Source organism: Rhyacophila brunnea, unplaced genomic scaffold (genome assembly GCF_057557595.1).
Source record: "Rhyacophila brunnea isolate RB1 unplaced genomic scaffold, BYU_Rbru_1.0 scaffold_1, whole genome shotgun sequence".
Lineage (NCBI taxonomy): Eukaryota > Metazoa > Arthropoda > Insecta > Trichoptera > Rhyacophilidae > Rhyacophila > Rhyacophila brunnea.
In genome coordinates, this window is record NW_028232751.1 from 6,204,910 (window position 1) to 6,216,373 (window position 11,464).

The 11,464-nt window shown below is 32.9% G+C and overlaps 1 protein-coding gene across 1 annotated transcript; it reads left to right on the plus strand.

Moving 5' to 3' along the window:
* The first annotated feature begins 2,717 nt into the window (after positions 1-2,717).
* LOC147079415 (RNA polymerase-associated protein CTR9 homolog) lies at positions 2,718-10,339 on the plus strand. Its single transcript, XM_085940856.1, has 4 exons — positions 2,718-2,897; positions 3,128-3,400; positions 5,133-5,308; positions 9,868-10,339. The coding sequence occupies exons 1-3, from the start codon at positions 2,890-2,892 to the stop codon at positions 5,152-5,154; spliced, it is 303 nt and encodes a 100-aa protein (XP_085796982.1). The 5' UTR covers positions 2,718-2,889; the 3' UTR covers positions 5,155-5,308; positions 9,868-10,339.
* Positions 10,340-11,464: the final 1,125 nt, after the last annotated feature.

An 11,464-nucleotide genomic window follows, 5' to 3' on the forward strand; every position in this document is an offset into this window, starting at 1 on the left:
TTTATCTTCACAGAATTATTAAACTCATTATTTCGTTCTTCCAGTCAGCTTTGAACGTAATATTAGATTGATTAAGGGCATTAAGGCGAGATATAGGTACCTAGGTACCTAACTTGCCGACAACACCGAGTTGAGTCTTTATTTTAATTGAGGCTTTTCAGCAATTAGGAATGCAGTATATGTATGAATAGAATAGTTACCTAAATTATAATAATACTTATATTATAAGTACCCACATATAATTTGATTTTTTACGGCGTATTGAAAACCTGTGTTATTAAAAATCTATAAACCTTATAGAGATAGGTACCTATCTTCTTCTTATTGTGCCATCCCCTAGCGGAGGTCGACCACCATCAAGGCGATCTTATCTTTGTCGTATGCTACCCGGAACAGTTCGGTGGAGCTGCACTCGTACCAATCACGGAGGTTATTAAGCCACGAAATGCGGCGCCGTCCTCTGCTACGCTTCCCATTGATCTTTCCTTGAATGACAAGTTGGTGAATGCTGTATATGTGTCCTCTCATAATGTGGTCGAGGTATTGTAGTTTCCTGGTTTTGATACTACGTAGAATTTCTCGGTCCTTCCCCTTTCGATTGAGAACTTCAACATTTGTCACCCGGTCAGTCCAAGGAATTTTGAGGATGCGTCTATACAGCCACATCTCGAAAGCTTTAAGTCTCCGTGACATCTCTTGGTTTAGCGTCCATACTTCCATGCCATAGAAAAGAATTGAGAGCACATAACAACGTACCATACGCAGTCTCAGACCTAGGTTAAGATCTCGATTGCTAAGGAGGCGTCTCATTTTGAGAAAGGCGCTCCTTGCGATCTCAATTGTAGTTTTTATTTCCTGAGACTGGTCCCATTTCTCATTGACCCATAATATCGTTGTTAGGCAAAAAATACAGCAAATCATTAATAGGTAATTAATAATTATTATGCTGTGTTATAATATGAATCATTATTTTTTACTGTTTATGTGTTAGCAGATCTAAAAAACTATAACGAAGTGATCGTATACTATTTTAAGCCTTTAACTTCCAAGTCGTATTTCTGATATAAATTTTATAAGCCCCACATGCCTATACGCTGAAATGATTCATTATTTTTCTATGTTACTTAGAGAAGCTTCATACATCGATTGGCGTAGGCCGTAGCGTATCGTTATACCGTACAATAGACAAAGGGTTAAGTTGACGATTATTCGTTATATGAAAATATAATATATTATGAATTTTGCAGCAATGTGAAAATAGATTACGGCAAAGCAATAATTCCTTACGGGGCATCCCAAGTTTTCTAATGCAGCTCGAAGACGGTGAATTCCCATAACACGGGTAAGTACAGCGCAATTATTTTTTACTCTAGTAGCTTAAAATGTAATGACGTCATTCTTTAGTTCCTCGTACCTACAGCAGGTGCCTGGTCATGCGACTTCGAAACATTTTGATTTTTGATAATAGTGTAAAGATAAACCATCACTTATTTTATAATAATGTAGTGTTTTGAATGTATAGTTTCGTTATAATTATTACATTGAACTAGCTAAAGTTTTGTGATGTGATTTTACTTCATTTTATGACATGTGACGTAACCAATGTCGTTTGCCTAATCTAAATTGTTTTTAGGTGATCGAAGTTGGATCCTGAACAATTATTACCTACCGCATGAGATGAAAAAAAATACTCAGTATTCTTCGCCTAGAGAGATCCCACTTATCATCTGGGTCAATGTCAATGTTGGTGTAAGTAGTAAGTACTTATAAGATTTTACGCATGGAATGTAATGAAGTTAGAATGTCAGTCTACTGTAGAAAACAGTCTATTGTAGAAAAAAAAACTAACAATTATAATCTGGATGGCGAACCCTTTTGAGTAGGTATATTAATATTTTACTAAATAACTAAATGAATACTTTTTTAATCAATTTTTATGGGTAATGATTACTCTCTGGTGTTTGCTTTTCTCCATCGCCAACCACCACGTCTCGACACACATAGTCGAGCGTATACCATGGTGTACCGAACATTGGGCGTTTTTCATAGCTGTGCTAAGAGTGACACCTGTAGAATCTTCCCGATATCTCGATTGGCGTGCAAGAATGCATGATTTCTAATCCAATTTAATCTATTATGGTCATGCCTCAATGAAAAAAGACCTTGCTAATCATATGGCGTTTCAAACTTTTTGAAAGAAATAGTGCCCCATAGAAACCAAGTTACAATAACCGAGCCGGTATTAAAACTTACTCGTTTGTATACATTGATATAAGTACCATGATAATACACCGTTTCATACAAAATCACAATATTAAAGTGGGCAAGTTTTGCAGAATAGGTCAAAGACATCTTTCAAAAATCTCGAATAATCCTTTTTTTGCAATGTGGGTAAAGTTAATATTTAACTACTTGCTACAATATAATATAATATATATATTAGCGTTTCGGAAAGAAATGTACAACAATAACCCTTATTGCGATGTAGGCAGGGTTAATTTTTCAACCACATTTATCCACATTTTTATGTCCAGAGAGAATGATATTTGAATGAATGGATGGGACCTGTCGGATCTTGATTTCTATTAGCATCGTTTGCGAGGGTCCTTTCAATTTTTCAAATTGCGTATTCTCATATAAATGTTTGTATTCTATACAGGTGCCGTACGTAAACAAAAAGAACTGATGACTTCATTAAAATCTTGGATGCGGGTCGCACCGCGGCCAACATCGATTATTCTAACTCGGAGAAAGATCAGATGCGGTGCCTGGACATGCTCGCCACATACTGCGTGCAGGAAGCTAACCATGAAAAGAATATAAACATGAAACGGGATCTGTTCACCAAAGCCGCAAACCTATACACCACTGCCGACAAAATCATCATGTATGATCATGTAAGACGATACCTACCCACTTTCATTACCTATTTTATTCAACCTAGTCAAATTTTGTTCAAATTTCTTTATATATAATAATATGAAGTGAACTTTACAATTTACAAGTTCAATCCATTCACAACATGACTTGGAAAAACAAAATGAAAACAATTGATTTTTCATTATACAACAGCCGAATTTACTTTACCGGCGAAAATGCTGTACATCTGTATTTTTTTTTTTTGCAGAATCTTTTGGGCCGAGCATACTTGTGCTTGTTGGAGGGTGATAAAGTGGTGGACGGTGGATGCGCAATTCAATTTTGTGGTGAATCAATCTTCCAACAACATCCCCTCGCTGTTCTGGAAAGTGTGCATCGCTTTCAATAAAAAAGACTACCGCAGCGCTCTCGGCTTCTACAGGGAAACTCTGAGAACCAACCCCAACCGCCTGGCTGTTCTCCGTCTCCGTTTCGGCATGGGCCATTGCTTTATGAAGCTAAATAATCAGGATAAAGCAAGGTTTGGTATACTTACATTGTTTTAAATATTTTTCACAGCAAACGTCAATCTGTGAAATGAGAATATACTCATCTCTCATTTAAAATAGTTCAATATAATATTTTAAATATTCAGTTAAAATGAATATCTAGAATTTTTCAAAATTGAGTTTGCATATTTCATCAAAGATCCATTAATTATCATGTTTTTTTAAGTTTTGTTGATTTACGGATGAATGCCATGTGCCAAGTGCAATTTTGCATTATCTATCTTATATTCAAATTCTAAATAGTCATGACTCATGACTCTGGATCCAATTGGTAATGCAAGTGGCTAAACATCCATTTCTCATAAAAAAAATATTTTATATTTAAAATATTTTTTCCAATGAAAAACCATTATAGTGTAACAATAATTTAACCCTGATCATCCACAGATACGATTTCTAGTGCGCATGAATCACACAACTGATAAACATTCTACGAATAATGTTTGCTTTATAATAATTATTGACCTAAGAATAAGGTAGTATTATTTTGAAATACGCCATTTCTATTGGCATTTCCCAGTGGCTAAGCCACAACATACGACCGTAGCCATAACCATAATCTAACCTAACCGAAAAAAAATATTTTTTTAAATCGGTACATGTTCAAACACGGGCATTACCATGATCTTACTCCCTACTTCATTTATCATTTGTCAATTTATAGCTACGGCCGTATGTTGTAGCTTAACCACTGGGAAATTCCAATAAATATGGCGTATTTCAAAAAATAGTACCTTATTCTTAGGTCAATAAATATTATAAAGCTATCATTATTTGTGGGATATTTATCACATTTGAATGGTCAAAGACATAGCTTATAATTAGTATCTTTAGAATTATCTTCAAATGTGTTAATCGTGCCAATTTTTTAATAATAAAATGCCTAATTTTTGTTAAATTTGGGATCACAAAGATTATTAAATATAATTTTTTATCATAAATATGTCACTATATAATGTTAACATTAATTTTACTAATGGTTTTGTAAATGCGTTTAAAAAATAATGAATCTAAAAAATATTAATACCACTGCACATGGATGTACCGAAATATGACTATATTCTAAAACATTAGAGCGAAAAGTTTAAAAAAATACTATTTTATGTAATAAAAATACTTTATGCAGTCATCAAATGTTTAAAATAAATATAAAGGATAATAAGGCTTCAAAATTATATAAATAGATTATCTAAAACGTTTAAGGAATGTCCAGGATTATGCTCTGAATATACCTAATAGGTTGAGCAAATGGCTGACATCCATTTCTCCTAAAAACAAAATCTGTCAATACAAACCTCCACTCTGTGGAGGCCCATATGATCCTATTAGGATCGGACATGGTCGAAAGAAAAAAGAAAAAGAATACCATAAAAGCTCCATTTTTACCTATGCTGAGCATGTGGGCCGTTAAGTCTGTAAAGAAAACATGAAGAAATTATATGAACCTATAATTATGTCTGATTAATAAAATTACATACTTAATGTAAATATTATGATATAAATTTCATATATCACATGAGTATGAAATGAAATTTATGACGAAAAGAATAAAATCCTTTCTACATAAATTTTAAAAAGATCTCATTGCTCCATCTATCTAGTAATCATAATAGTAATTCAAGAACCTTGTCTATCCGCTTAATTCAGCAGGGTGAAAATTTTTCTCAGTTCAGTTCATTCAGTTGTCTTGTAATTTGTTTTCAGGGTTACAATCCAAGTCCAATAACAACACAGAGAATCGGGGGTTGTGTGCGGAGAACTGTTACTAACTTTCACGAGAAACCGCGACCAGGCTACGCAGTTTGCACTTTCTGCATTTGTCCTGCCGCACTTTGGCCTCGAGCAGATGTATATCATTTTATCGAGGGGATTCAGAGAATGTATGTATATTTTATATCATATTTGTATAGGCGTACAGTTAAAAATATATTTTTTACTGGCCCTACAATCCAATGTGGATCTCGGCTGCCTCATGAAGAGGTCTCATAACAGATATTTTTTACAAGAAATATAATTGATCGTTTGCTCAACCTATTGGGTCCACAGCTTAACAGTTGATATTCCTAAATAATACACGTGATTAAAGAATGTAACAGTCTTCATTGAAAATAGTTAACTTGGAACAGCCTCAGTAAAATACCCATTCGAAAAATCTTGGATCTTCTCAAGCTGACTCAGCTGGCATGCGATAAATCTAGGGTTGATTTCCATGTCATGTTCTAACATTTTTATCAATTAGGTTTGTTTCTGAACCTGTTTCGAGTTATGTATGGAAGATTGATGAATGTTTCATTGTTAAATCTTGTGTAACATCTTGAAGAATCTATAATTTAATTTAAACTATTAAAAAGTACTAGTATGTCAGTACGAAAATTCGAAGAGATCCTTATGCTATCTATGAATCAAAATTTGTATATAATAGAATATGACCTGGTATTCACCACTTAAGAAAATTGCTTTACAATAATTGTTTTGTTCACCCATACGCACTTCTGACAGGCCGCTGCGGCTAGCCGGCATACAAAAAACGATATGCGGCTAGCCGCGAAGCGGCCTGCCGCAAGTGCGTATGGGCACTAAGCTTTTTATCAAGTCATCATCATCAGCCGGGGTCGATCTACAGTTGGATGAAGGCCTCCCTTAGCTTCCTCCATTTTTCTCGGTCCATAATTCTTTACTGCCACATACATCCTTCTTCTTGGTCGTTCACTCATGGCTGAGGATCGTGACCACTTTTTAATTTTGCCATCCAACTTTCGCTCGGCTTCTCGCGTAGTAGATACGAAATCAGAGGTTTTAAAAGTGTTGAATTAATAATATTTTTTTCCTAACAAATTTTATAAACATTTTTGTAGTCGGTAGAATAAATATAAGAATAAAAATAGTAGACCTCTAAATAAGAACCTCATATTATTGATATGCTGAATTTGTGAAGAGACACCTTTTCTTGAACCTATCATATTTAGGTTCAAATTCAGTGCAAATATTTTTCAAAAAAAAATCTAATACTAAAAAACACGAAAGTGTAAACAAATATAATTTTATTCATTTTCATAAGCTAACATTACAAATTATAAGTTTAAAACATTCACAAGATGGCATGAAAGATTTCTGTTATTATTGCGTTTTTATTGAATTATAAAAAAATGACTCATAAAAGAAAGCAATTCAATGAATATTTGTCGAGGAACGTTTTTTTTTTTAAATTTAGTACACAACAATTATGATTTAAGAAACAATTATTATAATAGCATGTATTTGACGGCAGTACGTTTTGGTCGCCGCGGAGGATTTCGGAACATTAGTGTATAGAAAATTAATAATTGGTTCCTTAATTAGTGTATTGGTTTAACGGTATGCAATGTATTAGAATAACTATTATAAATTGTTTTTTTTTTATAATTTTATTTTCTTTTCTATTGATAGCTATTAATTGATAATTGATATTATTATATTGATAGATATTAATTGTTAACTTGATAATTATTATATTGAGGGTTTCTTATATCCATCGACCGTATTAGTCTAGGATCAACGAGTTCAGGCAATACACAATTCATATAAATCTTGTCACTTGTGATGTGAAGAGTAATATTGTTTTTATTATACAATGAAATAGGTTCTTACCTCAATATATGTTTTACTTGAGTTAAATAATTACTAATAAATGCCTAAGGTGATTCCATTCAATTCAACTCGGCATTAAATATATTAAATTCTAAAAGTTTTGTACTATTTCATTTGAGTCGTTTTATGCGATCCTGGTTTCGCCTTTCGACATCGTCAGGATGCGCACTCCTCAAATATACACTGACAACGAAAGCAGCTAATTCTCACTTAACAATAAATTAATACAATAAAGTAAGGTAAAAACTTTATCACCTACCTATTAAGTCAAAGTGCACAATGAAAAATTTAACAAACAATTAATTATGAATAGTTGAATTGTGGCAGTATGAAAAAAAAAGATTTTACCACAAACCATCTGAAAAATACATACATCATAAAACATATACGTGATTTTGTGCCCCAAAACACTTATTTTATTATTATTTTGACGATTAGGAAAATTGTGACACATGTTTTAGTGGCCATTACTATGACAGCATTCGAAAACGTATTTTACTTTAAATTTTCTACAAATTTACTATTTGTGACATAAACCACTTAAGATCGATAATAAATAGACCTTGAAAAATAATATTATTTTGTTTCTATTGATAATGCCAATAAACATACTCCTGGATACGTCCCTTTGAAAATAACAAAACATGGCGACCCAGGTACATAAAAACTGTATTAAGTACATGCAAAGTTTTTCAAATCGTTTAAAGCCCAACCAAGTAGGTATTTATCAAAATAATTAAAGTCCACCTATATTTTATCTAAACTGCTCAAGTCCAAAATATTTTTTTTTATAAATGTTGCACCGAACGAATACCTTTAGGACTTCTTTGTAGCCATCGTGGTTATAAGATTCAATTATCTTACAATATCTCACATGCTGCAACCATTTGTATTACAAGATAATAAATAATATAATATAACTACATTTTTCTCAGTTTGACATTCACTGGTATTTTATGATGTTTGATTTGTCAACACAAATTATAACACCTGGTCTACGTCATGTGGTCTTGCCAATTTGATTGTTACTGCAATGCGAGTAAAGGTCATTTTTCTATGAGTTAAAATACTGTTCGCGACGGATAAAATTTTGGAAAAAAAAGACGTCCTCACCCGTTGAAATTTAGAAGCCTACTAAGGTTAGAAATGAGAAATTAGAAAAACTATATGGATTAATCGATCAAATGGTCTCTTTTTGTTAATTTTGCAAAATAATTATATATCTAAATTGTCTGAAAATAGGATAAATACATGAAAACGTACGACGTGTTTTGGTAATATAGCGTCACTAATTGTACCGAATTTATAGGGTTTTATTTATTTTTTCATTGTTAATTATTATTTATAGTATTACGGAAATGTTATATTATAATAAAAAAATATTTTTATTGTGCAGTATATATTATTTTGTGAGAAAAAATCATTCAAAATTGGCTGATGTATACTCAAACTAAAATGGCTTTAAAATCTTTATTTTTCTGAAATTAAAAAAAGTACGTGAGTTAATCAATGAAATGTATTGTTTTACCCATTTCTTTCATACAATATATACCTGCAAAACTATTATTAAGTTCAAAAATTCACTGTGGCGTGACAGTCGTTTTGGCCAATTTCGAAAACAGGACCGACTATTTGTCATTTATTTTAAAAAGTAAAGCGAATCAGAAAATTTTAATGACACAAAAAGTGTTATTTGAATATTATTTATTAGATTTTAAATAAATAAAGTGTTTATTATGTGTCAATTCGTGTTAAACGTCCTTGCCATTTCCACGATTCTGAGAAGACAGGAAAAAACGGGTCCAATGGCCTTAATACTGTATGGTGGGCGAATTTAAATAATTCATGCAAAGCCAATGTATAAATATATTAAGTTGTTTTATTGTATTCAACAATTATTCCTTCACTGGGCCTCCCAATGTTTCAAAAATGTCATAAAGGCTCAACCAAAGAACTACGAGATAATAAAAATTCTTGGATCACTATACGCTAAATCTACCTTTCAATCTTAACGAGATGTAGCTCGTGCACATCTCAAGAAAGTCACTGATCAATTCCCAGATGACATCGAAGCTTGGATTTAATTAGAGCAGTCTGATTTGCAGTTATATCATCCCATTTTTTATTAATATACAAGACATAAACTTTCATTTTTAAAGATATAATAATTATGTATAACCATCTTAGTCATTTTGTCATGTCTTTGTTTCATCGTTGATACTAGATAGATCAATATACACTTCAGAGAAGAGGTGTTTATTATCTGCATTGTGAAACTTGTAAAACAGTTTAGAGATTCACACAATTCACCAAGCACGTCTTTATAGCGAGCAGCAGCCATATTGTAGATCCAATTCATGGTCCGAAATATGTGTCTATATGACAAGGGTGATCGACTAAATCTCATGGAGCAATTTGGGATAAAAAGTGTATTCCAAAAAAGTCTATGTGGATGTTAATCTGTAAAAGACTTGTTTTCGCAGGGTTTAATTGAATTTTAAAAACTAACCCAACACCATCTGTAAGTTGTCTTATTTCAATGAAAAAAATATGCATGACTGACAAAGTTTAATGTGCACTATTTATGGCAGTTCTTAACAGCCTACCTCCACCCTTCACCACTGCTATCTATGCCCCAAGGCTTTCTATGCAATGTGCTGCTCACCCATCTAATGGTCAAACAAGCAATGAAATGTAAAAACAATAAATTGTTGACTACGTAGTATACGTTTATACAGCATATACTTTAAGTAATATTCTGTTTATTTCTGTACACGCTTGCTTAATCTTATCAATGCTTTTTTGTTTGCAGTATGAGAATTGTTTGAACAAATTCCACGCTCACCATAATGTGGATGATTTGATTTACATGGCCCGAGCTGTGTCGTATGCGAATCGACTCCAGGAAGCCAATATAGCTTTGCTACGAGCCAGACGAGTTGGGCCTTGTAACGGCTCTCTACTCTACACCATGATGCTCATCCTGAGAAGAATGTCCGCCCACGTTTTGATTGGTCACAGAAGTTTATTACTTTCAATACTTACCTATGTAGCTACCTACCCACAGAAAATTGATTAATTTTTGTATCATAAATTTCATGATTTTTCCTTTATAACATTGATGATTTATTGTAATACATTTAGACCAAGCAAAGAAATTACACGTTACACCTCCTTACATTTTTAAGTTTAAGTCGACCACCCAGTTAAGTACCTCTTGGATTGATGATTGTTAATAGAAAGGTAGTTTAAAGTATTTTAATAAATAATTGATGTTTTATGATAAATGTTGAATTTCATTTTTTCACCCTTTCCTTTGCTCAGCTGTTATAAAATATTATTATATTCGCAGAGAGCATAATATTCATAGACTATAGATACATCTAGACGCCACCCGTTGCATTGCTAAATGAAGCTGCGTGCCATGCGTTTGGTTTGTGGGCGAGCGAACGCATTCGTCTACAAATGTTCGAGACCATAGACCATTTCGGTAGTGCTCGCACTAGACGCTCAGAATTAAAATATAATTTTCTATAATAATATACAAATAAATTATCACGAACATGTATCAACTTACCTATGAAGCGTAATACCATCTTTTTGCTTATCAGTACGGCTACCATATTTTAATACAACACATAAAACCATCTTTCCTGCTTAAATAACTAAAAATATTTACCAATGACTATGTTTAACACAAAAAATAGCAATTTAGCAACACGAGCTACGACGCTACGTGAAGCGATTTACCACAATTTGTCGGCGATACTTTTGGAAACTAACTCAAACATATGTAGACCTTTTATCGTGTCGCAGAGATTATAAGGGTGCCGAATACTTTCCCACTCGCACTCATGCATCGTTTTTGTTCAGGCCTTGATAATATTACTAATTGCACTTTTGGAGGAGTCCACACTGCTCTAAAGGGATCTTATAGAATATACTATATCACAATATTTGTGAGGGTGACATTCTTTATGAACATAAAACACAATTTTAAAACATATCTGCTCGATTAATGGAACCGCTGGAAGCTGAGTCCCATTGTATTCTTACCAAGCCGCAAAGGTCAATAATATTAGCATAATTTGTAAAAAGCTTCAGTCACATTACGGCTAGTTATGCCATAATTGGATATAATACTGGTGACTAAATTGGTAAAGCGCATCGGCCAGAATTCAATGTATACAGGTTCGAATTCTGTCAGGTGTCATATTTTTTTAAGTACCAATGTTTCTGAGGTGTTTTCAAACAGTGCAAGTAGGTAGGTATATTGTTCTTGTCGGTTTATAGGAAGCCAGCGGCAAACAAATTTTGAAAATAGCTGATATACCTACTGGATTATTTGTTAGGTTAGGTTTTCATTTTTGTATTCATGAATTTTGCCAAAATCAGCAATAAAAATTGGC